This window comes from Parastagonospora nodorum (assembly GCF_000146915.1).
Source record: "Parastagonospora nodorum SN15 chromosome Unknown scaffold_11, whole genome shotgun sequence".
Classification (NCBI taxonomy): domain Eukaryota; kingdom Fungi; phylum Ascomycota; class Dothideomycetes; order Pleosporales; family Phaeosphaeriaceae; genus Parastagonospora; species Parastagonospora nodorum.
In genome coordinates, this window is record NW_001884559.1 from 50,157 (window position 1) to 74,883 (window position 24,727).

The 24,727-nt window shown below is 52.3% G+C and overlaps 12 protein-coding genes across 12 annotated transcripts; 8 read left to right on the plus strand and 4 right to left on the minus strand.

The window, feature by feature from the left end:
* Positions 1–229: 229 nt before the first annotated feature.
* Positions 230–590, minus strand: SNOG_07295 (hypothetical protein; the record flags this gene model as incomplete). Its single annotated transcript, XM_001797584.1, has 2 exons — positions 230–307; positions 435–590. The coding sequence occupies 2 exons, from the start codon at positions 588–590 to the stop codon at positions 230–232; spliced, it is 234 nt and encodes a 77-aa protein (XP_001797636.1).
* Positions 591–1,327: 737 nt separating this feature from the next.
* On the plus strand, positions 1,328–1,720 carry SNOG_07296 (hypothetical protein; the record flags this gene model as incomplete). Its single annotated transcript, XM_001797585.1, has 1 exon — positions 1,328–1,720. One exon carries the CDS (start codon positions 1,328–1,330, stop codon positions 1,718–1,720), a length of 393 nt encoding a protein of 130 aa, XP_001797637.1.
* Positions 1,721–2,690: 970 nt separating this feature from the next.
* SNOG_07297 (hypothetical protein) lies at positions 2,691–3,191 on the plus strand (the record flags this gene model as incomplete). The annotated part of the gene is made up of 1 exon (XM_001797586.1): positions 2,691–3,191. The coding sequence occupies one exon, from the start codon at positions 2,691–2,693 to the stop codon at positions 3,189–3,191; it is 501 nt and encodes a 166-aa protein (XP_001797638.1).
* A 650-nt stretch (positions 3,192–3,841) lies between these two features.
* On the plus strand, positions 3,842–5,080 carry SNOG_07298 (hypothetical protein; the record flags this gene model as incomplete). Its single annotated transcript, XM_001797587.1, has 2 exons — positions 3,842–4,609; positions 4,664–5,080. The coding sequence occupies 2 exons, from the start codon at positions 3,842–3,844 to the stop codon at positions 5,078–5,080; spliced, it is 1,185 nt and encodes a 394-aa protein (XP_001797639.1).
* A 791-nt stretch (positions 5,081–5,871) lies between these two features.
* On the plus strand, positions 5,872–8,410 carry SNOG_07299 (hypothetical protein; the record flags this gene model as incomplete). Its single annotated transcript, XM_001797588.1, has 2 exons — positions 5,872–5,885; positions 5,998–8,410. The coding sequence occupies 2 exons, from the start codon at positions 5,872–5,874 to the stop codon at positions 8,408–8,410; spliced, it is 2,427 nt and encodes an 808-aa protein (XP_001797640.1).
* A 788-nt stretch (positions 8,411–9,198) lies between these two features.
* On the plus strand, positions 9,199–9,553 carry SNOG_07300 (hypothetical protein; the record flags this gene model as incomplete). Its single annotated transcript, XM_001797589.1, has 2 exons — positions 9,199–9,234; positions 9,284–9,553. The coding sequence occupies 2 exons, from the start codon at positions 9,199–9,201 to the stop codon at positions 9,551–9,553; spliced, it is 306 nt and encodes a 101-aa protein (XP_001797641.1).
* Positions 9,554–10,003: 450 nt separating this feature from the next.
* Positions 10,004–10,267, plus strand: SNOG_07301 (hypothetical protein; the record flags this gene model as incomplete). The annotated part of the gene is made up of 2 exons (XM_001797590.1): positions 10,004–10,024; positions 10,085–10,267. The coding sequence occupies 2 exons, from the start codon at positions 10,004–10,006 to the stop codon at positions 10,265–10,267; spliced, it is 204 nt and encodes a 67-aa protein (XP_001797642.1).
* Positions 10,212–10,655, minus strand: SNOG_07302 (hypothetical protein; the record flags this gene model as incomplete). Its single annotated transcript, XM_001797591.1, has 2 exons — positions 10,212–10,560; positions 10,588–10,655. 2 exons carry the CDS (start codon positions 10,653–10,655, stop codon positions 10,458–10,460), a joined length of 171 nt encoding a protein of 56 aa, XP_001797643.1. The 3' UTR covers positions 10,212–10,457.
* A 107-nt stretch (positions 10,656–10,762) lies between these two features.
* On the minus strand, positions 10,763–13,038 carry SNOG_07303 (hypothetical protein; the record flags this gene model as incomplete). Its single annotated transcript, XM_001797592.1, has 6 exons — positions 10,763–10,984; positions 11,068–11,910; positions 11,962–12,336; positions 12,390–12,423; positions 12,487–12,894; positions 12,962–13,038. The coding sequence occupies 6 exons, from the start codon at positions 13,036–13,038 to the stop codon at positions 10,763–10,765; spliced, it is 1,959 nt and encodes a 652-aa protein (XP_001797644.1).
* A 1,062-nt stretch (positions 13,039–14,100) lies between these two features.
* Positions 14,101–16,153, minus strand: SNOG_07304 (hypothetical protein; the record flags this gene model as incomplete). Its single annotated transcript, XM_001797593.1, has 3 exons — positions 14,101–14,610; positions 14,668–16,054; positions 16,116–16,153. 3 exons carry the CDS (start codon positions 16,151–16,153, stop codon positions 14,284–14,286), a joined length of 1,752 nt encoding a protein of 583 aa, XP_001797645.1. The 3' UTR covers positions 14,101–14,283.
* Positions 16,154–17,338: 1,185 nt separating this feature from the next.
* SNOG_07305 (hypothetical protein) lies at positions 17,339–18,386 on the plus strand (the record flags this gene model as incomplete). The annotated part of the gene is made up of 2 exons (XM_001797594.1): positions 17,339–17,374; positions 17,457–18,386. 2 exons carry the CDS (start codon positions 17,339–17,341, stop codon positions 18,384–18,386), a joined length of 966 nt encoding a protein of 321 aa, XP_001797646.1.
* Positions 18,387–19,287: 901 nt separating this feature from the next.
* Positions 19,288–21,208, plus strand: SNOG_07306 (hypothetical protein; the record flags this gene model as incomplete). Its single annotated transcript, XM_001797595.1, has 4 exons — positions 19,288–19,322; positions 19,370–19,875; positions 19,926–20,965; positions 21,017–21,208. 4 exons carry the CDS (start codon positions 19,288–19,290, stop codon positions 21,206–21,208), a joined length of 1,773 nt encoding a protein of 590 aa, XP_001797647.1.
* Between the last annotated feature and the right edge of the window lie 3,519 nt (positions 21,209–24,727).

Consider the following 24,727-nt stretch of genomic DNA (forward strand, 5'->3'; position numbering starts at 1 on the left):
TTCGCCTGGTAGATGGTAACGGGAACACAAATTACCACTATGCGTGAGGCACGTCACAACCTGCTTGCGCGTGTAGGTCATTTTGGCCGCGGTGTGTTATTCTCGACGATGGAGAAGATGGAAGGAAACAAGAAGGAAGCAAGGGGAAGGGGAAGGGGAAGGGGAAGGGGAAGGGGAAGGGGAAGTAAAGCAGTCGCTACATATCAAGCAAGGTGTCGCAGATGCTGTCTTATTCGCACCATTGTAGTCCCGGCTGGGAGGCTGGTGCATGCTTGAGATGAGGGGTCGGAGTACTTCTCGCATGTACCTGCACGTGCCGTACCTCCATGCTACACAAATGGCGACACGACATTGGACGTCTATCGTTACCAATCAATTGATACTTGACGTGCGCTTCACGTGTCTTGTCGGAGGAGCCGAGTCCTGGCGCTTACCGAAGGACACGCAAGGGAGCGACACGTCGCGTGCCAGCTGAAGAATGCCTTTGGCTCAGCGACGCGGGTTGCAGCTGCCACGCTGGTGTGTTCAACAGGGGACGACGCGATGCCGTGGGCTGCACGTTCAGTGACAGGCCTGGCATCCCGGGCCATGTGGTGGTGAATGTGTTAGTGATTGTGCGGGCCCGTGTGTTAGCGTTCCCGTCTTCGCCCTCCACGGCCGTGCCAAACCAGATTGCCCCAGTAGTTCGGAGCCCAACGTCACAATTGCTCCAGTCCAACATCACCCGTTGACTTCCCAATCACTGTTCGCTGTTCGTGGACCGCCGAGGCCGACTTGTACACAGTCGAGTCGGCTCATCACTTCAGCTCTGTGTTTGCCTGAGACCCGCACACATTGTGGAAGCGGCCTGCGCCGCGTGAGATGATGGCCAGTCATTGTTTGTCCACACGATCACTCTCCATCATGATACCAAAGGAAGGGTCCCCTACGCCTAGTGAAATCTACCGTTTTCACATGCGGGGGTCGCTACTTGACAACTAAATACGCAGCTAGTTTCCTTTGACCGCTCCAGTCACTCTTTTCTCCCTTCGCAGCCTTGTCGCATTCTCGTCGTCTGCCTTTCACTCTCTCATGTATCAGCCGCCACAACAGCCCGGGTAACACCTGTTCAACATGCGTTCTGCTCCTACCACCGCAACGTGAATTCCCGCCAGGCGGCAGAGCTCGCAAACAAACCACCTTCACCTCTCAGCGCTCCTCGCTTCCAACGTGGCCCGCACGGCCTGCGGCAGCTTTGGTCGCACTCCGTTCGCTGCAAGAGATTCTCCTCCCACAATCGCCTCTGCTTCCAGCCTCACGCAACCCACAACCCACAACAACTGATGCCATGTCATCACCGCACAATGTTCCTTACGGTAGTCCGCGTTCTCTGTTCTCACCGACGCTGGGTAGCATCGAGGAAGTCTTCGAGTATGAGCCGCTTGACATCACCAGCCAGCCAGCCAGTCCTCCTCTCACGCCACACGAGACGCAGGACACATCTGTTGGTGTCCTGCCTGAGCCGTCAACTACCGCTGCGGCCACTCTCTCGGTAGGGCAGCGAACCATGGGCATCATTGTCAGCCCCCGCAAAGGACGAACTACCTTGGCCACGTCCAAGGTCACCAATGTTTTGCGCAAAGTGCTCGAGGCCGACCGAGTTCGAAGACGCCGAGCGTTGCGCATTTACCTCAAGGCTATTGTGTTCCTCAAGTTACTTCTCAAGTCACACGAGCGATAGTGGCGCCCTCATGGCAACGTCTGGCGTACACATGCCGCGCTGAAGGTGTGCTTAATCGAGGCCTCGGAGTCCACCGGCACGGTTACGATTTTGATTTGCGCATTGCGCTTTTTTGTCTGCAGCATAGCGATCAGGGGGAAAGCATTGCACGGCGCACAAAATCTAGTGAGCATCACACCATCACGTGTGGTTGTACCAGGCTAACCTAATCGGCAAGCATACGGATAAACAGCGTTTGATGGCGCAGGAGTTCAATCCTGTGCAACCTTTTCAATACAATACCTCTTTTGAGTATGTCGTTCAGCTCGGTGACCTTGTTTACTCTTGTCTCTCTTCGAGATGACAGCTTTGCGCCTGCGGCTTTGATAATCTGCCAGTCTACCGTCGCCGAACAATATCATCAGTTATCAAATACACCATTCTGAAGAAGATGCGGCTAGCTACAGTCACGACTGATTCTAAGAGGCTACTGCACAACGCTAATAACTTTTCCAAACACCGGAATGGCATCGTGATATGCATTGACAATGTTCGGCAAGTCAAAATTAACGGAGTCGTGTTCTGCACAGATCGTAATTCCGGTTGGCCTTGTTACACTTTGTTTGTAAGCAAATTGTCGATTCTATGCTCATTAGCACACAGCTCAGAAGAGGGAGACAGTTTTGTTTGAGGCTGGGTCAATTGGTATGAGGGAGACGCTGGAACAAATGGTACGAGTGAAAGGAGCAAGCTTCGGCCAGGCAGTTCTCACAGAGGCAGGCAGTTTGCAATTCACGCAACAGAAGCATACAACTCGGACAATTACCATAGGTATCACTCGCCAGGCATCTCTTCTCGAGGGTACATTAAGCATCGGTATCAGCAAAATGTCCTACTTTGCTCACCAATGACTACATCTACAGCCTAACAAACCCAATCGCTTCAATCATACATTCTCGTCTCTCATCACCACTGTCTTTGTTCGATCAACATGCCTCGCGCTGAACCAATCAACAAGCTTTCTGAGACTGTCACTGTCGAGGAAGAATCGTCTTTAGCATATCCTCTCACACCCGAGAACACACCAAAGATGGGGCAATCAACAACAGACTTCTTCGTGAGTAGCGGCTGCCAAATTATCGAGGATTCCATGAGTCCGGCTGCTCGTAAGGCATTCGAGGAAGAGAATGCGATATCCAGGAGGCATCAAGAGCAAGGAAAGGGACGGAAGCTTTCGATTCCTTTCAGTCCTACGTCTAAGCAGCGCTCTACACCCTACTTCAGCGACTCTGATGAGGACGACAAGTATACTTCCGGCCTGGAGCATGGAAGTCCATCTGCTATGAGAGAGAAGACGCGACCCGCGTCGAAGCCCAACAAGGCTACAAACAGGGGCAGCGTAGCATTGAATCAACAGGCAGATTGGGATGCTATGATGGCGCGGATAAGGAAGGATCGGGCCGCAGCGCTGAAGAATGTGGAAAACAAGTAAGTGCATCAAGGGGGCTCAGTGATAGGGCGAGCCTCAATGTTGCGATTGCAAACACAAGTAAAGTTTGGGAAATTGCGGGATATTATGGATCAGTCTTCGCGTGCAAAAGGTATACGAGTTTAACGTATAGAATTTCCAACCCCGTAAGCCCATTCTCATGCCGAAAACCGCGCAGTCATGTTCTTTGGGATATATGAAGTGACTTGCATTTTTAACAGGCTAGCAGCGGTCTCTACATTGTGTTAATCCTGTAGGCGTGAAGTAGCTAGTATCTTAGGTATGTGGAGGTATATCGTTGCGGGCACGGACCGAGACCGCGAGTGTCCAGTGAGGCCATGGACCGAGTCTAGGGATGTCGACGTGAAGGTGCACGTCAATCATCGGCATGCAAGTCACTGCCACAGTCCGAGCAGACTTGCGATTGTCGGTTGTGACTTTTTCATGTGAAAGATCCCTAGGTGAGGCCTTCGGCGCAGCGATAGCCCCATTCGCACAGTGACTCCCGTGATCAGGCGTTTCACAAACACTTGCTTCGTGGAGCTTTTAATCTCATACCCATTGCTATCATAGCCATCTCCACCAACTGTGAGCGACATTCAGGATCCCGGCCTACATCTCTCATCGGGCTCTTCATTACCACAGTAGCAAAGATGGCCCCGAAAGAAGCCGCACTTCATACCCAAGACCTGATCGACATCATGGTTGAACTCGACCATTGGAAGTTTGAACCTCGCTTCGCAAAGGCCTTGAAGATGGCCAATCGCGGAACACTCTACCAGTTGAACGAACAAGACCTAGAGGACCATCGCGGAGGTATCTTCGGCAAAGAAATCTGGGACTCACCCATCCTCTCTGGAAAAAACAATCTCCCCTTGACCTCCCTCCCCACACCCGCGCAAACACAGCGCATCATGATGCTCGAAATTGGGGGTGACAATGAGTACACATTCGCCCCATCACATGGCTCTTCTGATCTCGACGTCCACGCCACAAAGGTCCTGCTCGAGAACATGCTCAATCCGACATATGCCAGCCGCGGCGCCATCATCCACGCCGCATGTCCCACTCTCGACCGTCTCCGCAAGGACACATCAGCCTCGCAGAACGACGGAGTTCTCGGCCAGACTGACTTTCAAGTCAGCATCGCCCCAGCATGCGAGTTCTTTGACGTGAAGGTTTACGACAATCGCCGCTATATAACGCTTTTGAGCGGCAAACAAGTCATCATCGCATACCCTCCTTCTGTGGAGAACTCTACCATGCTAACAGCACGATACGAAGCGCTCGCACGCTCGGCTTCCGGTGCGATTTGGGACGCAGTCGACCTCCAGTACGGCATTGCAATTGTGCAGAAATCCGGCGAGACACTGGTGCTCCCGCCCTTTTGGTCCTGCGTCGTCTTATGTACTGAGATGTGCGTAAGTGCGGCGTATAGCATCGCCACAGCATCTCAGTACACTCACCGGTTCAAGCACATCGCCATTTCCATCACACAACTTCAAATGTGGCCCGACCCACGGACACAGCAAATCGAACTGATGAAATTGGCCTCCTCGCTCGCACATCATCTCGGCCTCAGTATAAACTCTCACCTCCCATGCTTCGACAATAGGGCTGTTGTTACCGATATCTGCAAGAAATGGGAAGGCGAGATGAAGGCGAAGTTCGGGCAGCTTCTGGGCATGATCGATGACGAGGCGGAGTGCGACCGCATATGTGGGATCGTCACGCAGGCGTGGATTCAGCTTGTGCATGCGAGGCGCGATAAGAAGCCAGTCTGTAGGCTGTGCAAGGGGCGGCTGGATAGGGTTAAGGGTTTACCTGGTCCGGATCAGCATCTAATTGACCATGTGGTGGACACACATTGCGCTGTGAGGATGCGAGAGTAGGCTGGGTGGCATAGAGTCGTTGATTGTTTGTATAGAAATCCGAATTACCAAAAATCAAACTCGTAAATGTAAGCACTCTCAGCTCCATAATTTTACAAGATGACCAAAGGTGGAGTGGAGTGCAGGAAGTGTGGCGGGATCGATCGTACCTTCCAAAACACTGAGGCAGCACCTGTATCGTCTGAGTGAAGGTAAGAACGCTGGCCGTCAATAACGGCCAACATTTCCGTGATTGAATGAGCTCTCGATTCCACCTCAACCAAGCTAAATCTCACCCGTCACCCCTTCAGTTCTCCGCACAATGCTACATCTACTCGCTCCCTGATTTGATACTCTTGCTTCACATCAGCATCACTTTCCCATACCAGAATTGAATGCATCACAAAAGGTTGGTGGACAACTTCTTGGCCTGGAAAATTCTACCTTTCAAGCAGAATCACTTGCGTTCTGCCAAAGGTGACCACTAGGCCAGCCTTATCGACCAATCCACCTCGAGCACCATTTTACCCTTACTGAAGCTCAGCGGGACATGTGCGCTCTGGCTTCGCCTCCTCTTCTCAGCAACCACCGCGCTCGCTACAGACCCTAGCTATGTAGTGGCTACTATCGATGAGACACAGTACCGAGTCAGGGATGACAGGCGCCCCGCGTTATACACTGCAGATTATGGGGACTGTTTAGGCGAAAGTCTGATCAACGTCACTCGTTTTGATGCCGCCTACCACAAGGATAATACGACCGTTCTATTCCACCTCGAAGGTCAGACTGCTTTGGTCTACGAGAGTATCATGATGTCGATCGGGGTGTATGCTTATGGTGAAAGTCGATTCGAGCTTACCTTTAACCCGTGCAGTGCCAACATCGACAGGCAAGCGATCAGCCCTACATTGATGAACGCCTTTTGCTGATACGCATAGTGCATGCCCGGTCATAGCTGGCGTTACGATTGAAGCTGAAGGTTTCATTCCTGTCAACCAGAACGACGTTTCTGGAATTCTGAACATCTCGTTATACATCCCGGACTTCGAAGGGCGGGCCATCCTGAGGATCTTCTCGAACTCTACGCAAGCTGAGATCGGTTGCTATGCCGCGCAAATCATGAATGGAAACACGTTCCGCCAGAAGACTGCAGTGGGCGCTGTGCTAGGGGTGTTCACGGCGACAGCGATGATCTCCTCCTTTACTACAGCAATCTATGGGAATAACATCGTCGAGATGCGCAAACACTACGCTCATTCAGTTTCGGTCATGGTTGTGTTTTCTGTATGGCACCACATCTATTTTAGCGGCGCCCCATCGATGAAGTGGCCTGGTGCCCTTGTTTCATTCTGGAGCAACTATGCTTGTGCGGGCGGCATGATATACTCCGAACACATGCAGAACATCATCAATGAGTTCATCAGATCCAACAAAGGCAACACATCCCACTTGGGCGCTACAGGGAATGGTGTCAATAATCCGGACCTTGATGACGGTTACAGTATCCAGGTGATCTACAAGCGAGAGATGGATGATCGAAGCAGAGACTTCTCGTATACGGGAAAGCCTGTGAAGCCCGGCCTTCCTATCCCCGGAAACTTTTCTGGCTTTCCTGGGACACTTGCACAAGAACGAATACCTGCTTCGAACGCGTTCATGACGTGCCTACTCTGGTCGCTGATACTGGTCGTCTGTCTCGTTGCTTCAATTGCAACTTTCAAAGCCTTGTTGGAAGCATTCAGCAAGATGAGACTGCTGAAAAGAGACTCACTGGCCTATTTTCGGGCTCACTTCATCCGTTACACGACTCTTACTGTCTTGCGAGTTGCCTTCCTCGGGTTTTTCATGACAGCCTTTGTCTCAATGTTCCAACTCTCCTATCTGAGGTCGACAGGCCCTGTTGCAGTAGCTTGTGTGGTCTTCTTTCTCGTGGTATTCGGTACAGGTACTGCGGCGGGTCTTGCTTGTTACCGGAAGGTGCGTGGCGGAGGATACCTGTGTGAGAGAAACGCCTTGATCATTGAGGAAAGGAAAGTTTGTAAGTTCATTCCATGGTTCAAAGTTTCACGCCAGAGCGAGGCTTCGCGATCGGAGGATAAGGCATATGTCGGGACGATTCCTTGGTGGACTCTCCGATCCTCGTCTGGTGAAAAGTCGGTCCATGACGACGAGAAATTCATCCGGTCGTTTGGCTGGCTTGTATCGCGATATCGTCCGACACGCTGGTGGTTCTTCGCACTCTGGCTTTTGTACGAGTTCACCAGGGCCTGCCTCTTGGCTGGAGCTTCCAGTCAACCTCTCATTCAGGTCTTCGGTCTACTTGGGGTCGAATGTATAGCGCTCATCGTTGTCTTCTATCTTCGCCCCTTCGAAGGTCAGCGCCTCAACATCATCTTGGCATACTCTCTAGGCTCCAGCAAAGTAACCACCACTGCTCTTGCTGCGACTCTCGATATGCGATTCAATTTACCCCGCATTTTGGCGACTGTGATCGGAATTGTGATCATCGTCATCCAGGGACTGCTGACGTTGGTCGTTCTGTTCGCGATCATAAGCGGTGCCATCACCACCTCCTTCTCTGTCAGTCGAGACCAGGAAGAAGTACGACCAAGAGGATGGATGCCTGTCCGCGAGAAGTACTTCAAGCACCTTAACGGTCAGGCCGATGACATTGTTCCACGACGTCGCTCAGTATCCGTTATGCCGATGCAAGAAGCACAAAAAGGCTCATACTTCAGCGTGAACCGGGTCCAGCGCGTACCCAAGGTCGAAGACGAGGATGTTGAGTTCGTGCAGGAGATCTACAACGACTGCTCGGTATCTAGAACGTCAGTACTCAGACAGGATGAAGTGGAACCCGTAAATGGCTTATTGCATCGAAGTCGAGCCGGGAGTGACACGTCGCAAACTTCACAGTCGAGTTTGCCACGAGCAGCACGTGTCCATCGTCCCACCTGGAAGTCGCATGACTTTGCCGAAGCGCGGGTTGCAGGGCGAACAAAGACACTAAGTAAGACTACGTCTTCCACGCCTGAATATCCCGAGCGCCCAACGAGCGTAACAGTACCGCAACTCGATGGTGCATCGAGCGGTTCCGAGAATGTGGTTGGACGTTCAGAATCTTTCCTTCCAGCTGCAATTCAACCCGAATCGGCGGCGTACAAGCCAATCCTGCATCCTTTTGCGGAAAAAGATGGAATGAGCCCGGCTCAGCGGTCTGGCCGCAAACCTAGCGTTCATTCGTGGTCGAGCTCCACACTGCCAATGGAGGCAGCGACTGACCAAGGAACCATTTCGCCGATGTGCATAGAGAGCAGCAACATGCTCCAGGAGCAGAGTCAAGAGACCTAGTAGAAACAGCATCGACCGATGCCGCGGAAAAGCAGCAAGAGACGTCCAGGACGAGGTGAGATTATGGAGAGGACGAAGCAATATGAGCGGCAACGACAGGACATGAAGCAGCAATAAAGGTGTGAGTATAGTAACAGAGATAAGGTGTAGCAACCACGATTCCGAGGACATGGTCAAACAACAGGATTTGGACCATAATCAACAGAGCAAAGATGGAATCTCGATAGACGGAACATTCTCCACGCGACATCTTCTCCCTGCGGGTGCAACCAGGACATTATCGGACAGGACTTGGCGCAACGCAATGACCGCATTGCAAACACTGCGTCATATCTTCCCATGTTCGTTATCGGTGCTGCGTTGGATATGAATTTCAAGCTGCAGATGGATAACACTGCGCAGCGATGTGCGTGGTGGATCACCACACGATGACAGTTTAGTAAGCACAATCAATAGAACAAGCAGTGGTGTAATCAAGGCGAAGCAGAAGCAAGATTGTGCATGATGAAGGAAATGTGAAGTGAAATTTAGGATTTGGTGCATGCCGCGGCTCTCGCCTCCCGCAAAGACGGCGTGACGCAACGCCAGCGCTAGACGTGGAAGTTTATTTAGCAGCATGAAACTGCCTTTCATCTCGTCTCACCTCAACAATCTGGCGAGAAGCATGACCGCATATTGGCTTGCAGCAGCGAAGACGTGGTGAGACATTGGCTCAAATCTCTGCTGCCCTGTTTTTCCTGCCTCGATAGCAGTCCGCATCGGGGACCCTTGCAACGTGTGGCGTCACCATGCGGAACCCCACTGATGGACATATGGAGAACGCGGTGAGCTGACGCGCACAGAAAAGAGGCCGTATTCGTGATGAAGCCACAGCTACGTCACTCGCCCTCTCCACATGCAGCGAGCAGACTATGCCATGGAGCGGAGAAGGAGGGTGGCATCGCACAGCCGTTGGACACGGCAACATGTGGCGCGACGGATGTGCATGTCACGCACCCACCAGCGATGGAAAAGCGCATTTCTCGCGCATGTCTCGCGCATTTCTCCATGGCCCCAGCCACATGCGACATGGGCAAATTGTCGATTTTCTGCCGCATCGAAATTTGCAATGACCTCAGTGCTGTGGCGCACAAGCCGGGGTGAGGCCTGCATGCCAATCCTCCAAACGGTAATTGTCTGCGCATCGATGCCGAATCGGGGACTCGAGCAGGCAGGTTTTACGCCATGTGTCGGCTGTTTGCAGCAGGCTAGACGGGTAATGGCGTTGTCATTGGGATTGCAAGGGAAATTTGCGCTGTTGGGGCTGGAACTGGAACCCACCGCCAGGCAAGGGCGCGTGCGCGTGAAGGTTGTGCGAGTGCAAGGGCGTTTGCGCAACTGACGTCACAACGCGTTCGCCTGGAGAGGAGTGGATATAAGGGAAGAGCAGGCGCAGGCTTGTTTGTTTTGTGACACATTCCAGCACACACTACTCCTCCCACTACAAACCCCAATCTTCTCACCTCACCGAGAAACAACGCTTCACCTCTCCCAACTCCACAACCGATATACCAAACTCCCACTCAACTCCATCACTCCACAACAACCGCAACTATGGGCGCCGTTGTATCATGCGTACGTCTCTACATACACGATAGCCGCCGCCAGCGATTCGCAAGTGCTAATGTGAAATAGATCAAATCTGTGTTCCGCACCATCGGCAACTGCATCATGGCCATTGTCAACGCCATTGCCGCCGGTCTCAAGGCCATCATCAACGCCATCGTCTCTCTGTTCGGCATCATCATCAGCTGCCTGACATGCGGCCGCGGCGGCGGTGGGCGCAAGACCAGGACGACGCATACGAGCAGAGTCTGAGGCGGGCCCGTCAACCCGAAGACGGGCATGTAGCCACATCAACCACCAACATTTGATGTGCGCGGCGAGAATGGACGTTGAATACCCGGAGTGCATCAAGACAGAGAGTAATGAGGCGAGGATTTTCTTTTGCAGGGGATGGGATGAGCGCTATAGATACCCAACGAGCTTTTGAATGGATGGATCAGTTCTACTCCGCTACTTGTTTCTTTCTCATGCGTGTGATGGATGTTGGCGAGCTTGTGTTGCGCAGCAGGTCGAAGTGGTGCCGTGGCAATATCTTCTGGCCTGGGCTTTATCGCTGTAAGTGTGAAGCTCACGAATATATCACTGGCGCAGAAGACTCATCACTGCTAGGGGTGACTGCGTTTCTCATGCCTGCTTCCATGTTGACGCATGCAACCGCCTCGTTCAAAGTCTACCTCTCATGCCTAGTTCCACGCTGTAAACCCCAGATGGAACGCCTCGCTAATAGATACCATACCGACTCTAAAATCAAATGACAAAGAAAATCTTCGTCTCCGTGGTAAACACACTCAGACGGAATGTTCTCGTCCCGTGCCAGCCGGCATGTATTCCCCAGGCCCAACTGGCTTCGCTCCCGGCGTCGTCGTATGCTCTGGGCTCAACAGCGGCGGCGTGCTTAGCGACTCCATCGCAAACCCATGGTGCCCATGATACTCGGTGCTCGTCGCCAGCGGCGTCGAATCCGAATAACTATGCATACTATAATGCGCGCTCTTGCCACCGTTTTCCAGATGCACAGAGCTATGCTGACCATGCCCGAGATGCGCATATACTTGGCTGTCCTTGTGATGATGCTCCTCGACTTCCAACACATACGGCTCTCCGCTCTTCTTCAGCCGCGAATTACACCACATCGAACTCAACTTATCCGACACGAGCACGAGGAAGAGGAGTATAACGCAGATCGGAAGCAGTAATGCCGTTTGCAGCGCGGCGTAGAGTGCAGCCTTGTTCGCGTACAAGCCGAGCAGCGCGGAGCCCACGCCCAGCACAATGACCCGCGAGATGATGGATGTGTAGTCGAACAAGTCCACCTTGTGGCGGCGGATTAGGAACAGGAAGATTGTCAGGCATAGGATGAGCACGCAGAAACATGCCCAGTAGTACATGTACACGAGTTCCCAGCTCTCGAGCGCGATGTCTAGGGGCTGGAAGCCGTGTTCCAGTTTCTTCACGGGGATCTTTATGCCCAGACCGACGTAGAGGCCGTTGGATATCGAGGAACTCACGTTCCAAAGCTCCTGCGGCCAGTCATCTGTCACCGTTGCGCAGATACCCGTGCTGTTGCCCATTTTGAAAATGGCCGACTGCGCGTCGTGGAAAAATTTCATGGTTTCGAGTTTGCCGTCGAGCTCGAAGTAGTGTAGGATGGATAGGAGGCCGTCGCGGAGCTCCGTCCCATCGAGTCTTTCCACGTCGCAAAGCTGGGTCAGTTCCTTGCCGATTTTGGAGATGGTTTTCATCGTGTAGCGAGCGATGGCGAGTTGTTGCGACCCTTCGACAACGCCGACGATGGCGAGCTGGAAGGGGAAGTGTAGGAGAGACCAGATTTGTTGGCGGATGGTTCCGTAGTGGCCGTGCGGGAAGTTGTCGAAGTACAAAGCCCAGATGAAGACCTGAACATGTCAGTGTGTGATTGGAGATATTTTCTAGGAAAGTCCTCTCACTAGAATGATGATGATGCACATGATCAAGAAGCAGCCTTCAACATCAAGGCCATGCTTGCCCATCAGTCTGCTGACAGTCTTGGTCGCTCCAATGGCTCCTTCACCAATGACGATGATGGTGAGTAGGCTCATACGCTCCATCAGATGCGTCTTCTTGAAGCTGAGCATGCGCCAACAGGAAGAGATACTGATGACTGCAATGGCTTCAACCGCGGCAACGACGTACCAGACCAGGTAGACCAGGTGGTGCTTGTTTTGAACGCCCTTGAAAGCTGGTGTCATTGCAGCAAAAGCAGCCATTGCGACAGCATAGGTCAGGAACATGAGACCAAGCGGGAGATACAGCTTGGCATAGCGGGCTCTCCATGTGAAGAACTATCGGATTTAGCGTGGTAGGAGATGACAGGATATCATTTTGAGGAGCTTACGAGCACGACCAAGTACTGGAAAGCCAGCAGCCCTCTGCAGATTACAAGTGTATAGCACAGGATGCGGAAGTTCTACCAAATATTAGCTCATCAGTACCCGCCCAGTGTCATCGTACTCACGATGTTGTCTCCCTTGCGACTTGCAGGATTGAACTGCGAGCCCACGAGCGCCAGGCCCACAAAGCAGATGAATTGGATTGTCTTGCAGATGCGCTCATACAGCGAGTCTCTAGCAAACCGCACATCGTGTAGCGTGATCTGGAACCATGTCGACCATAGAATGCCGAAGAAGCCAATGTACCCGAGTAGGTAGTCACCATCGGTGATGGAGTGGTATGCCGTAAAAGTTGCGAGATTGGCTACGAAGAAGAGATCGAAGAACAGTTCAATGCTGTTGGCTTCGGATCGCTGCGAGAAGACGAGAGAGTTGTGATCTGCGCCTACAAGCGGGGATTCAATCCATGGTGTGGTTTGGTGAAGACGCTTGAGATGCTTCTCTTTATCGCTACCGGAATGTTAGTTCCAAAATTTGAGGTATATTAGATCGCTCGACTAGAGCTCGGGAAGCGTACACATCGCGCTGGCAAATGTTAGCGTGATGCTCGACCAGCCCACAGACAGTTATGCATCCAACATACTCTATGGCCATGGAATGTGAGCCCCATCTTAAATCTCCCCAGTGCCTACTTCGCTGCTCCGATGAGGAAAAGAGACCGCAGAACTCCGTTGACAACAGCTCCACAAGAACGATGTCGACCGAACTAACAATTATCAACACGGCGACATGCAGCCCTTAAAAGACAGCATACCAAGCACAAACATCCCCACGGCCCTACCAAGCGTGGCCCATCTTAGGGCTCGATCCATGCCCGCTGCAGCACCAACGCACTCACTAGCGCAAGTCTATTGCACCGCATTGTGGCTGTTCCGCCGTCGGTTGCAGTGTCCCCTTCCGTACACCACTCAGGGACGGCGGCGGAAAAGCTAAAGCTAAGCTAAGAGAAGCCTCATGCCAACAGCTACCTGCAGCTATAACCTGGGGCTGAGAATAACACTGCTCTGCATTCGTATTGGCCTGTACCAATTGAGCGTACTTGGGCGGACACGTGCAGGTGCCAAGACGATGCGTGAGCTTTCAGCTCCAAGCTTGAGGACGGACCGGACGCTGCGAACTCAGCTTGTGGCGTAGTCAGGCAGCGTCGTGGAGCTTTTTGGGAGAAGACCAGTCATCGCTGATGGTAGTGCTTATTGTAGAGACGCAGCGTGTGCGGTATTATTCTCTCTCTCGACGTCCACTTGCTGCTGCGTATATCGGGCCAATACCATTGCGATCTGCTGCGCCTCGACATTCATCATCTCAAAGTTCCGGCATTATGACGATCCCGTATCCGCGATATTCGGATAGCGGAAACGGGCCTTGAGACGACATGGCGGTGCACATGGAAAAGGCCCGTGGCTCTAGCGCTCATGTCAGCGGTAGGCCTCCCCACTACTCCAGCTCCTTCTCAGCTTTGGGCGCCAAGGTCCCGAATACTCAATCCGGGCGTCATCAAGAATCTCATCCTCAATGTTGATTGTGATGGGCGTCAACACCGTGTTGTGTTGGGTCAGATTGCGGGATCGACTGGAAAAGGGGAGGATCTTGGCGAGTCGCAACCCAACGCGAGCTCCTACCACCAGGCTCTTGCACAGCGACTGACCGACGGAGATATGAATCAATCCGAGTTTTGCTTTTGTCTATTCATAGATACTGTACAATATATACTTGCGTGATGCAGGACCACAATGATCTATATCCATTTCTACCAGTGACATAGCAACGCTGCGCTTGGTGGAGAGTCTAAGGTATGACAAGGCAACAAATTCGAACCTATTGACAACAGATACAAATGGCCTACTTTCGTATTAGACTCGTTCGCTCGTTCGAGCTCTCCCCGATAACTTCTTCTTCGTCGTCGTTCTCTTCTTCCTCGCTTTCATCGCTCCAGTCATCGTCCTCGAGCCCTGCGCCACGGATGCCAAAGCTCATAAAGAACCCAATGAGCGAAATGCCCGCGAAGATTCCGAAAGGCAGTGCCTCTCCTTTTGGCTGAATCTTGGTTGCCGCAGTGAAGAGCGAGCCAGAGATGAATGGTCCTGCCGCACGACCAGCAGCAGAAAGTGTTTGTGCCAAGCCGTTCAAGGTGCCGAGAACGTTGTGGTTTGGTGCAGAGTTGGTGATCTAACAGAGTGTTAGCACGTTGCATGATGAGATTCCACCAGCGACCAGGGGACTTACTAAGAGCAAGGCAGCCGTTAAACCACCGACACCTGCGATTGTCTTGATCACCAAAACTACACCGAGCTCAAACCAAAGCCAAGCTGCGCCGCTCCCGATGCCCTTGTACGGGTCGCTGTTCTTGTAGCCCACCCACGGCATCAAGATGAATGCAGCAACAAACAGCGCCAAGCTGACTCTGTATGCCACTTTGTTGCCCATCTTGTTACGGAGCCTACCAAATATGCCCACTTGGAACACAATGGTTATAGCGCCTGCAAAAGACAACGACAGCCCAACAGCCTCGGGTTTCAGACCACGCCCCGTAGGCGGAAGTTCTTCGGCAAAGATAGGGTAGAGCGAGTTGTAGGATATGTTTGCGAGTTGGAAAATGAAGTAGGTGATGAGGAGGAGCACGGTATCGCGGTTGAGAATCTCTTTTCGCGAGAGGACCTCGCCGTTGGTATGGGGGAACAGCGTCGGTGCTGACTCGCCTGAAATGTCTGATCCGTCGTCCTCGTCATCTTCCTCTTCTGTGCCGTTGATGTCGGGGATGTGATGATCTTTGCGCTTACCGAACAGGCGCCGCACATAGGTTGGCCGTGACGAGCTCGTGAATTGCCACATCCACGCGAACAAGTTGCCCAGTCGCTTACCAATAGGTGGCAGATCCTTTGCCTCATTGTGGCTCTCCTCCAGAAAGAGCATACATACCACTAGATCGATAGCGAGCACCGCAGCCGAAAACAAGTTGGGCAGAAGATAGGGGTATGGGTTGTTCTGGCTCTTGTTGAGCGGGTTCTTGTAGAAAACCAGCAAGCCGCCAACAATGGGTCCTGTGATGCCGCCGATCCCGTATACCACGGGGAGATATGTGAAGGCGCGCGACTGGTTGGTCCGGTCCGTGATCTCACCCAAGCATGTTGAAACGACGCCAGAGTTGCCGTTGACCAAGCCCATCAAGGCCTGCACCATGACGGCCTGCCAGAGTGTTCTGCAGAATCCGAAAGCCAGAAAGCAGCACATGGTGAGGAAGGTGCCAAGTATGATGACGGGCTTCCTCCCGATCCTGTCCGACAGCCAGCCCCAGAAGAAGTTTGTCGTGAACTGCGCCAGCGCAAACGACGACGCGATGAGCCCGACGTAGAGGCCAGTCTGCCCTTCCTTTACTTCCGGGAAGTGTTTGGTCATCTCCGGGAGATAGGGACTGATTGAGTTGAGTGCCGTCTGCTCGGCGAGAGCTATGATGGCCAGCACAATCAGCTGTCGCGTCGGTAACGGCGATTCATGGTGGCGGTCTTCGGATTCGTCGCCGCTGCCAATGTCCTGTCGGCCGCGATCTCGAGGTGGTGCGGTGGGGAAGGTCGTGTAGTGGTTCACAGACGCTGCGAAGCCAGTCAGCGTGCGTCTTCAGAGTCATCATTGGCGTCTATATTGAGCAAGAGGGAGTGCTCCACGTGACGACATACTGCACAACGTTAGTATATACAATTGCAGATACTTCCATGTTTACACTAGAGACTGATTACCATTTCCTTGTGTCGATGGCAGGCCTCCTGCGGCTCATGGCGGGCGCGATAATCTACCTCGTGGAGGCAGGGTGTCCTAAAGCAGGTGCTGCATGCATTGAAGCCTGAACGAATGATGCTTTGCAGGTTGTGTCGTTGTGCAGGTCTGCATGTGGTGGGAAAGATGCAGCTCGGCGATGACGGCATTTCCAAGCTTCTCGCCCACGCGTGCACACAAATATCCGTGCGCTCTCGATCCGCAGCTCACAGTCACCTTCCCAATGTGACTCTTCTTTTGGTTCATCAAGGACGTCTTCAAGCGAACACAATGGTAACGATTAGGCCTAAAGTCCACCTACCTAACTCCCACGAGGCTGCACCTTGCTTGGCACCTCCGGGCCATCAAACACGACACGCCCACGTGGAAGCCCGGATTGTGCACTGACTCTCGATCGATTTTTCCATCACAGGCGTCCAAAATTATGGCTGATACATCCACCGAGAATACTCACGGGATTGGAATGAATGAACAAGAGCATTGGATCACGAGAACTCGAGCTGCTTTGTCATGCGACATATGGCGAGTACGCCCTGGAATGCGGCCGGTTCAATTCGTGGTCCGTCTGCACGCCTCGAACAAGTCGACTGGATGACCTGAACCGGGAAACATCACACAACGGACCAATGAACGAGCTGCCATCCCTGGAAGATTGTGCTACCCACGCTTCCCCACACTATTTTAATCTGGCATCTCAATATCGAGCGCTCAGCTTCATCTAATCTCCCAGACGCACACCGATGGCTTCCTGGGAGCACCAGAATTTCCACATACACGCGGATTACTCTTCGTCATATTAACCAGAAGTCGCTCAAACCTTCTCAAGTATGCCCTGCGCCTCAATGACTCCCAATTTTGAAATGAGCGACATGCGTGTGTCGCACAGTGAGGCCCAATACATGTGCTTGCCGCGTTACATATCGTTTGGTTCACGTCATCTGGCACGCCTACCCGAGCTCCACTACTGCGCCGTAGGGCTGTCTTAGTCTACAAACGCCAATAGCTCCATGTAAGACATATTAAAACCAAACGGGTGGAGCTGGTACTTTTTAGTGGATATTGTAATGCATCCACGCTCCATTTGTTCGCTTTATGCACTGGTATAAAGGTAGGTTGGTGTTTAACAATGTGGGTCGAGCAATATCTCACCGTGAAGTCTCGGGTATTCACTTTCGATTTCACAATCCCTTACATCGCCCTTTCACAGGAGCCCTTACTGTCCTCTTCATCAAAATTACCCACAGGTCTCAACCACATACACAACCTCAATCAACAACGACAGCCACGCGACAGCCATGCGTTTCAATGGCATAGCTTCGCTGCTTGTAGCGCTTCCATTCGCTCTTGGGGCAGTGCCGCAACCTCCGTTTACCAACACTACCACGTTACCTACCCATTTCGGTCTACTGGTGTTCGACCACTTCCAGGCTCTCGATGTATTCGGACCCATGGACATCTTCAACAACCTTGCCATGTTCTATAAAAACACTACCACCATGTACCTTTCCGTCCTCAGCAAAACCATGGCGCCTCCCACAACTGGCATGAAGATGGCTGGTAGCATGGAGCAAAAGATCGTGCCAACGGTAACATTTCAGGAGTACCTAAGAGGAGGGAAGGAGCCCAAAGACCGCGACGATGGCCCTAGTGATCATGCTATCACTAAACGCGCAATGCGCTTGGGCGCTCGTCACGAAGGCCATGATTCAATGGCCACCAACAACATGACCGCCACGGACCCGGGCGAGATTGAAGTCCTCATCATCCCTGGTGGCGGCGGTACACGCAACAACATGACGGAAGAAATCGCTTTTGTCAAGGCCATGTATCCTAAGCTCAAATACATCCTCACAATCTGCACTGGCGCCACCATCGCTTCTCGAGCCGGCATCCTCGATGGCAGGAACGCAACCACCAACAAGCGCTCATGGACCTGGGCAGTCGCTCAAGGTCCCAACGTCACCTGGGCCCCTACCGCTCGTTGGGTAGAGGATGGCAACATCTTCACATCTTCAGGTGTCTCTGCGGGTATCGACGCTGCCTATGCCTTCATCAGCCGCCTCTATGGAGAGCCAGTCGCAAACTACCTTGCGCAATCCGCCGAGTACAACCGCGTCACTGATGCTCACAACGATCCTTTCGGCAAGATTTGGGACGTGCCGGGCGCTACCTAAGCGTCCGCGCTGGGGGTTTGCAATGCAAATTTTGTACACGATTGGATGACGAAGGTCATTGTCGAGCGATATGTCCGTTCTCTCCAAATCCCCAAGGCTGCTACTTAGCAATGCTATCGGATCACCAGCTCACGATTTAGTGAAATGACAATGATTTTCAAAAAACAGACCACTTCTCTTGGATCTTGCATTGATGTGGAACACTATGCCTTGGGTAACTGCTTGACGAAACCTGACGTTTGAAATGTGTGAAAGATAAGCTACTGAAACCTCTCGCAACATGTTTTCAGGGTCGAGACAGGTCTGTCGTTAAATGACGCCAAAGATTCCATCGCTTCACTCTTCTCCAGGATACTCTGAAGCTTCCTGGTCGGCTGTATGTTGTAAGTAAGTTGCGAAAGCATAACGAGGCAGCACGGGCCCCGAGCGCGATCGGAAGTACTTCGCCGTACCCCGCCAAGCTTTAAAAAATTTGGATATGGGCACGCGTTTCTGCCCATTACCCTTCCTTCCAAAAACAATGTATCTCAGCGCCCCTCCCACCCGGGACCTATTGTCCTTAATCGCAGTCGACTACCGCCCATATACCGATGGATTAGTCCATCTAGTCGCCGGCCGTATAATTCCAGTCGCACCCCACCTTCACGGTTCCTGAAGAACGAACCTGCAAAAGACAGTACATGTACGTCGCTGTAAAAGCTTACCATTTCCTTCACGTGTTACATGATGAGATCGTCATTTTTTAGATGTTAGACTTGCGACTTCAGCATGAGCTCAAAACGACTTCCTGAACCAACACCCCCGCTACTGCCAGCCGTTATCCCGCGACCAATTCCGAAGACTAACAGGCTTCCCTAGACTTACCCGCCTATTCCCTCTTCGACCTTGCTATCCACCCACAATGTGTGGAATTATTGCTGTGATCCACGGCGATCCGTAAGCGCGCAAATCTCCATCTACCCCGAGTCTACTAACAAGTATAGAAAATCGCAATCGGCGTCTGTAGAGATCCACGATGCGCTGTATCTCCTCCAGCACCGTGGTCAGGATGCGGCCGGCATCGTCAGCTGCAGTACTGGCGGACGCTTCCACCAGTGCAAGGGCAACGGCATGGCCTCCAAGGTCTTCCACGACGGAGCCCGTGTTTCTGACCTTCCTGGCTTCATGGGCCTCGGCCACCTTCGCTACCCGACCGCCGGCAGCAGCGCGAATGCAGAGGCACAGCCATTCTACGTTAACAGCCCGTACGGTATATGCATGACGCATAATGGTAACCTCATCAACGCGCCCGCGCTCCGAGAACGGCTCGACCACGAGGCACACAGGCACATCAATACGGAGAGCGACAGCGAGCTCATGCTGAACATCTTCGCCGATGAGCTTAACGAGACCGGCAAGGCGCGAATCAATGCCGACGACTGCTTCGCTGCTCTGGAGCGCATGTACAAGCTGTGCACGGGCGGATGGGCATGCACCGCTATGCTTGCTGGTACGCCTACATGGTTTGCAACATCAAGATGCAATACTAACAGTCTGCAGGATTTGGTCTCATCGGCTTCCGCGATCCCTACGGCATCCGCCCCATGGTCCTTGGCTCAAGAAAGTCCGCGACTGGCCAAGGCATGGACTACATGATGGCCTCGGAGAGCGTTGCCCTCAAGCAGTGCGGCTACAAGGACTTCCAGGATATCCTCCCGGGTCAGGCCGTCATCATCGAGAAGGGCAAGGACCCCGTCTTCAAGCAAGTCGCAAAGCAAGAGGCTTACACCCCCGATATCTTCGAATACGTCTACTTCGCCCGTCCAGACTCTGTCATCGATGGCATCGACGTTGATGAAAGCCGCCGCAACATGGGCTTCACCCTCGCCGAAACGATCAAGAAGCAATTGGGCCCAGAGAAGTTGGCAGGAATCGACGTCGTCATGCCCATCCCAGAGACTGCCATCACTTCCGCCGTATGCGTTGCCGAAGCGCTCGATAAGCCATACGTACTTGGTTTCGTCAAGAACCGATACATCTTCCGCACATTCATCATGCCTGAGCAAGCCCAACGCCAAAAGGGCGTTCGAGCGAAGTTGAACCCCATGGAGAAGAAGTTTGCCGGCAAGAACGTCTTGCTTGTGGATGACTCCATCGTCCGTGGAACCACATCGCGAGAGATCGTTCTCATGGCCCGGGAAGCTGGTGCTAAGAAGGTCTATTTCTCATCATGTGCACCGCCCATCACCAATGCGCATATCTATGGTATCGACTTAGCGTCATCTTCAGAGCTTGTTGCGCATGATCGTGACTCAGCAGCAGTCGCGAAGCACATTGGTGCCGACGACGTTATCTTCCAGACCCTGGAGGACCTTGAGCGTGCTTGTGCCAGCCTCTCACCGCGCGACCCCAAAACACAGAAGTTCGAAGTTGGTGTCTTTTGCGGCAAATATGTTACGCCTGTAGACGCCGGCTACTTCGAGCATCTTGAGCGTATCCGGGGCGAGACCAAGAAGATCAAGGTCATGGAGAAGGCGCGTGAGGCCGTCATGCATGGCGTTGCTGACTCGAAACAAATCCGCATAGCTGCGAAGGGTGCTGTAAGTTGAAAAAATTTGCTGTCTCATGACATCGACTGACCGAACGCGCAGGCCGTCGACCAATATGGCAATGTCATTCCATCCGATGATAGCGCAACCAGCATCGGAGAGGCGGTCAACGGTGCCAGCAAGATAATGACAGCAGCTGCTGACCCTCTAGGTAACACCAATGGCCACAGTGAGGAGAAGAGGCCTTCACAGAGCCAGGACATCAGCCTGCACAACCTCAACGACTTTAACTGAGATGATTCTCAGAGGTCTATGTTTCTTCTGGTCGTGTCCATAGCAAATGAGAGATGATATACCCTAGATATGTGGTTTGTTATACCACACGGGCGGGTCCTTGACTTGGAAGTCTCCACCACAAAAGGCACAATAGACCCAGACTTCATGTCCAAACCTTTCAGAACTACACAATCTTGAACACCGCAATTTCCGTGCCATCGTGACTCAATACCTGTAGCTTGACGCCTAAGATGATGCTGTGCAATTTCCTGATGTAAGACATCAATACAAGACTTACATCAAATGGTACATGCATACCTCACTGGCACCTATCTCTAGTCGAGACTGAGCTTGATTCACTTACCCAAAAGGCCGCTATCTCGCTGCTTTCAGATATCTCTTCGCTCGTGCCTTCCACACAGACACGGCCAGCCGATACCGCCTTTTATCTTAGCATTCAGACGACGAAGCATAGGATTGACTTATATGCCTTTAAGATCAAGTAAGAAACCTACTCACGAGAATCAGCATAACTAGTTCCCTCTACCAAAGCGGGTACTGTTGCTTCGACGTTGAAAACTCGATTCGTTCAGCAGACTCGCCGGTTTCGACGACTTCCGATCTGCTCGCTCAGCTAATAGAGATAGAGGATTGTGCTCTCAATACTGCAGAGGAAGTTCTATTCCAATCTGTGCGCTTTCGATTGAATCTTTAGAAATGTGAGTAACGCAGGGAAAGTACGAAGCTTGAGAGAAAACATGATGTGATGATGTGCTTTAGCAGGAGAAGTAAGATACTCGATATAATTGTAACATTACTCACCTGGTGGAACATGGGCACATGTGAAGCTGATGGTTTTGATCAGGTCAGATACAGTGTCAATGTGCTACTTAGGCAAGATATCTCATGCTGTATGGCAACGTGGATTGCAACTGCCGGCGAAAAAAATGTTCAAAGGCAACAGGTCACAAAAGTCAAGACACAAAATCATGATATCCAAGATCCACAACATCTCATTTCGCCATCCGTCTAGTCCGGACTGTACAAAGGTTGCGATATGTCACTCACGGTTGTGATATGTCACTCGTCATAAGGAATACGAAGGCAACATCCCCCCATCCAACAAGGTAACACTCTGCACCACCCAGATATCCAACGTTGGTCTCAAGGCGTCACTAGAGCTACCACCTCATCCCCGGTGCTGCAACATGTGTCCTCGTCTCGACATTGCTACGCCTCATGGGTACATACAAAGCTAGCCGCGATAAGGGCCCTGCGGTTGGGCAGTAGTACAGCTAAGCCCCTATGAGCCTATCAGCGCGTATTCGCGGCAGGTTTCCCGAACGAATCTCATGTCTGGGTTTCTGTGTGATAAGGCCCGTGTGGTGGGATTCGGAAGAATTCTTCGTGGGTTCCAGAAGATGAGGATGGGGTGTAGGTTTCCGTGATGCTGGGCTATATCCAGGTTTTTGATGGATATTGACTTGGATATGGTCGGATGTGGCGCTTAAGAGGATGGACAGGGATGGGATGGCGGGTGGGTGAGGGTATGGTACGAGGGAAGTCGGAACTTGGAGGTGTTTACCAGTGCCGGCGCTTATGCGGGATTGTAGGCCTATATTCCGACATATGTCGAATTTTCTGGCGGAGGTGCATTCGGCTATGCTCAGCTCCGATGATACTCTCATGTATGTATGGCGGCGATCTTGAATGAAAAGGCCGAGTTCAAAGTCGTCAGGGGCACGTGTGTTTAGTGAAACGGAGGCATTCTCCGGTCATGATACACCATATTATCCTGTCCTTAGTCAAAACATCCACATCCGACTACTGCACCTGCCTTACAACAGCTGTGGTAATCCTCGCGCATTCAGCAAGTCGCCGCGGATACCCATCTTCACCACACCACCTCGAATGAAATGCCAACACATCCTTCACGTAACACGACGTAACACGAACCACGCCACAGTCTTGGTGCAGGTGATCAGTGACGCCAAGAACCTGGAGTGCATACTGCACATGTAGGATGGTGTGCATGAGTCGTGCCTGATCGGTCTGCAACGGAGCTCAGGACGAGCCATTCGTATTTGTCAATGGTCTCACCTATCCGCATACGATTGTCTTCGCATGGCAGATACGACATGTAGGATCACGGCGCAGTACGCAAACACCGGTAGATACCAGATAGAAGAAAAGAACAGGCGTTGGTGGAAATAGGACCCTTCCATGCATCATCCGCCGCGTAAAAGGATTATTCCTGGAGAGAGCGTGCGTGTCGGACGATTGGGCAGATTACCCGATGTACATTGCACTGCAGGTCTCATCTCACGCAGGCGGCTAATATTTGTTGAGTTGGTAAGGAACATTGACTTACTCAACAGGAAAACACACGTGTGTCATCCATGTGCAATCGCAACAAGGTCTAGATATGAGCTTTTGCGGCACGGCTCAGGCGTGTCGTTGCGGCTTGAATCAAAACGGAGCGGAACGGTGCGTGCGGTGACAGGCGCCCCCCTTCCCCCAAGGCCAGCGCGCTCCCGCGGGAACAGAAATTTGTCGATCCTGTGCAGTATCCACTGAGATTCATGCCGTTGAGCGACAATAATTGGAGTCTTGACCACTCGGGAGGTGGCATTGTGGCCCCGAAGATGGCGTTTTGACTCCTGAGTTCACATGCCGTGTCTCTACCGAGGTCTCTGAGTCACGGCCAAGTTCACATCACTTGCGACACGATTCGGTCAAGCTGGCACCGGTCAGTCCAGGTTCGGCGATGATTGTGGAGCGAGGGATGATGGTGATGAAAGACACGTTGATGACAGAGGTGGATGAGTTGCTGATCGGAGGAAGAAGTCCGGCTTGACCGTTTTTGCTAGCAGCTTAGTGCGAGAAATGGACCTACATTTGCATGTGTCTTGACGGAGTCCCCGGATAACGTTTGCTGCATATACCACTTGTTCTCTACGGGCCTGCATCCTTGACAGCTAATCTCGAGCTGCGACGTAGTTCGACGCCATGACGCACTCCCATGTAGTTACGCGCGACCCTGCAGAATTGAGTGTAAAGACCCAGAATGCGACCTGTAGGCTTCGCTCTCACGTGCCCTTCTGAGGCCAGTCCCATTTGTATATGATCCCCTGTCATGGTCAAGATGCTCGTTCGCAGAACCCAGTGCCCCGGAACCCCGAAGTTCCGCGGTGCTTGGCCTGATGCGGAAATCTAGACGATGAACTGACAGTTTCCGAATCTCTCGATGCAGAGGGGCCTTACCCATGATTCACGACAAACAGGATCATCGCCCTCATCACCGAGAGTTCGAAACCCTTCACGGAGTTTTTACTATTAATGGAACAAGTGTCATTCCGATGCAATGTCGATGAGCCTTAATCCCAGCAGACTGGTAACGAAACACTGAACTGCAACGCAGAAAGTTAAAAAGTCTGCCCTGGCAAAAGTGAAAAAGCAAAACGTGTCTGCATCAGCACTTCGTTATGAGCTTGAGAAGCAAAACGCGGAACTGACGCAATACAACAAGACCGTTGG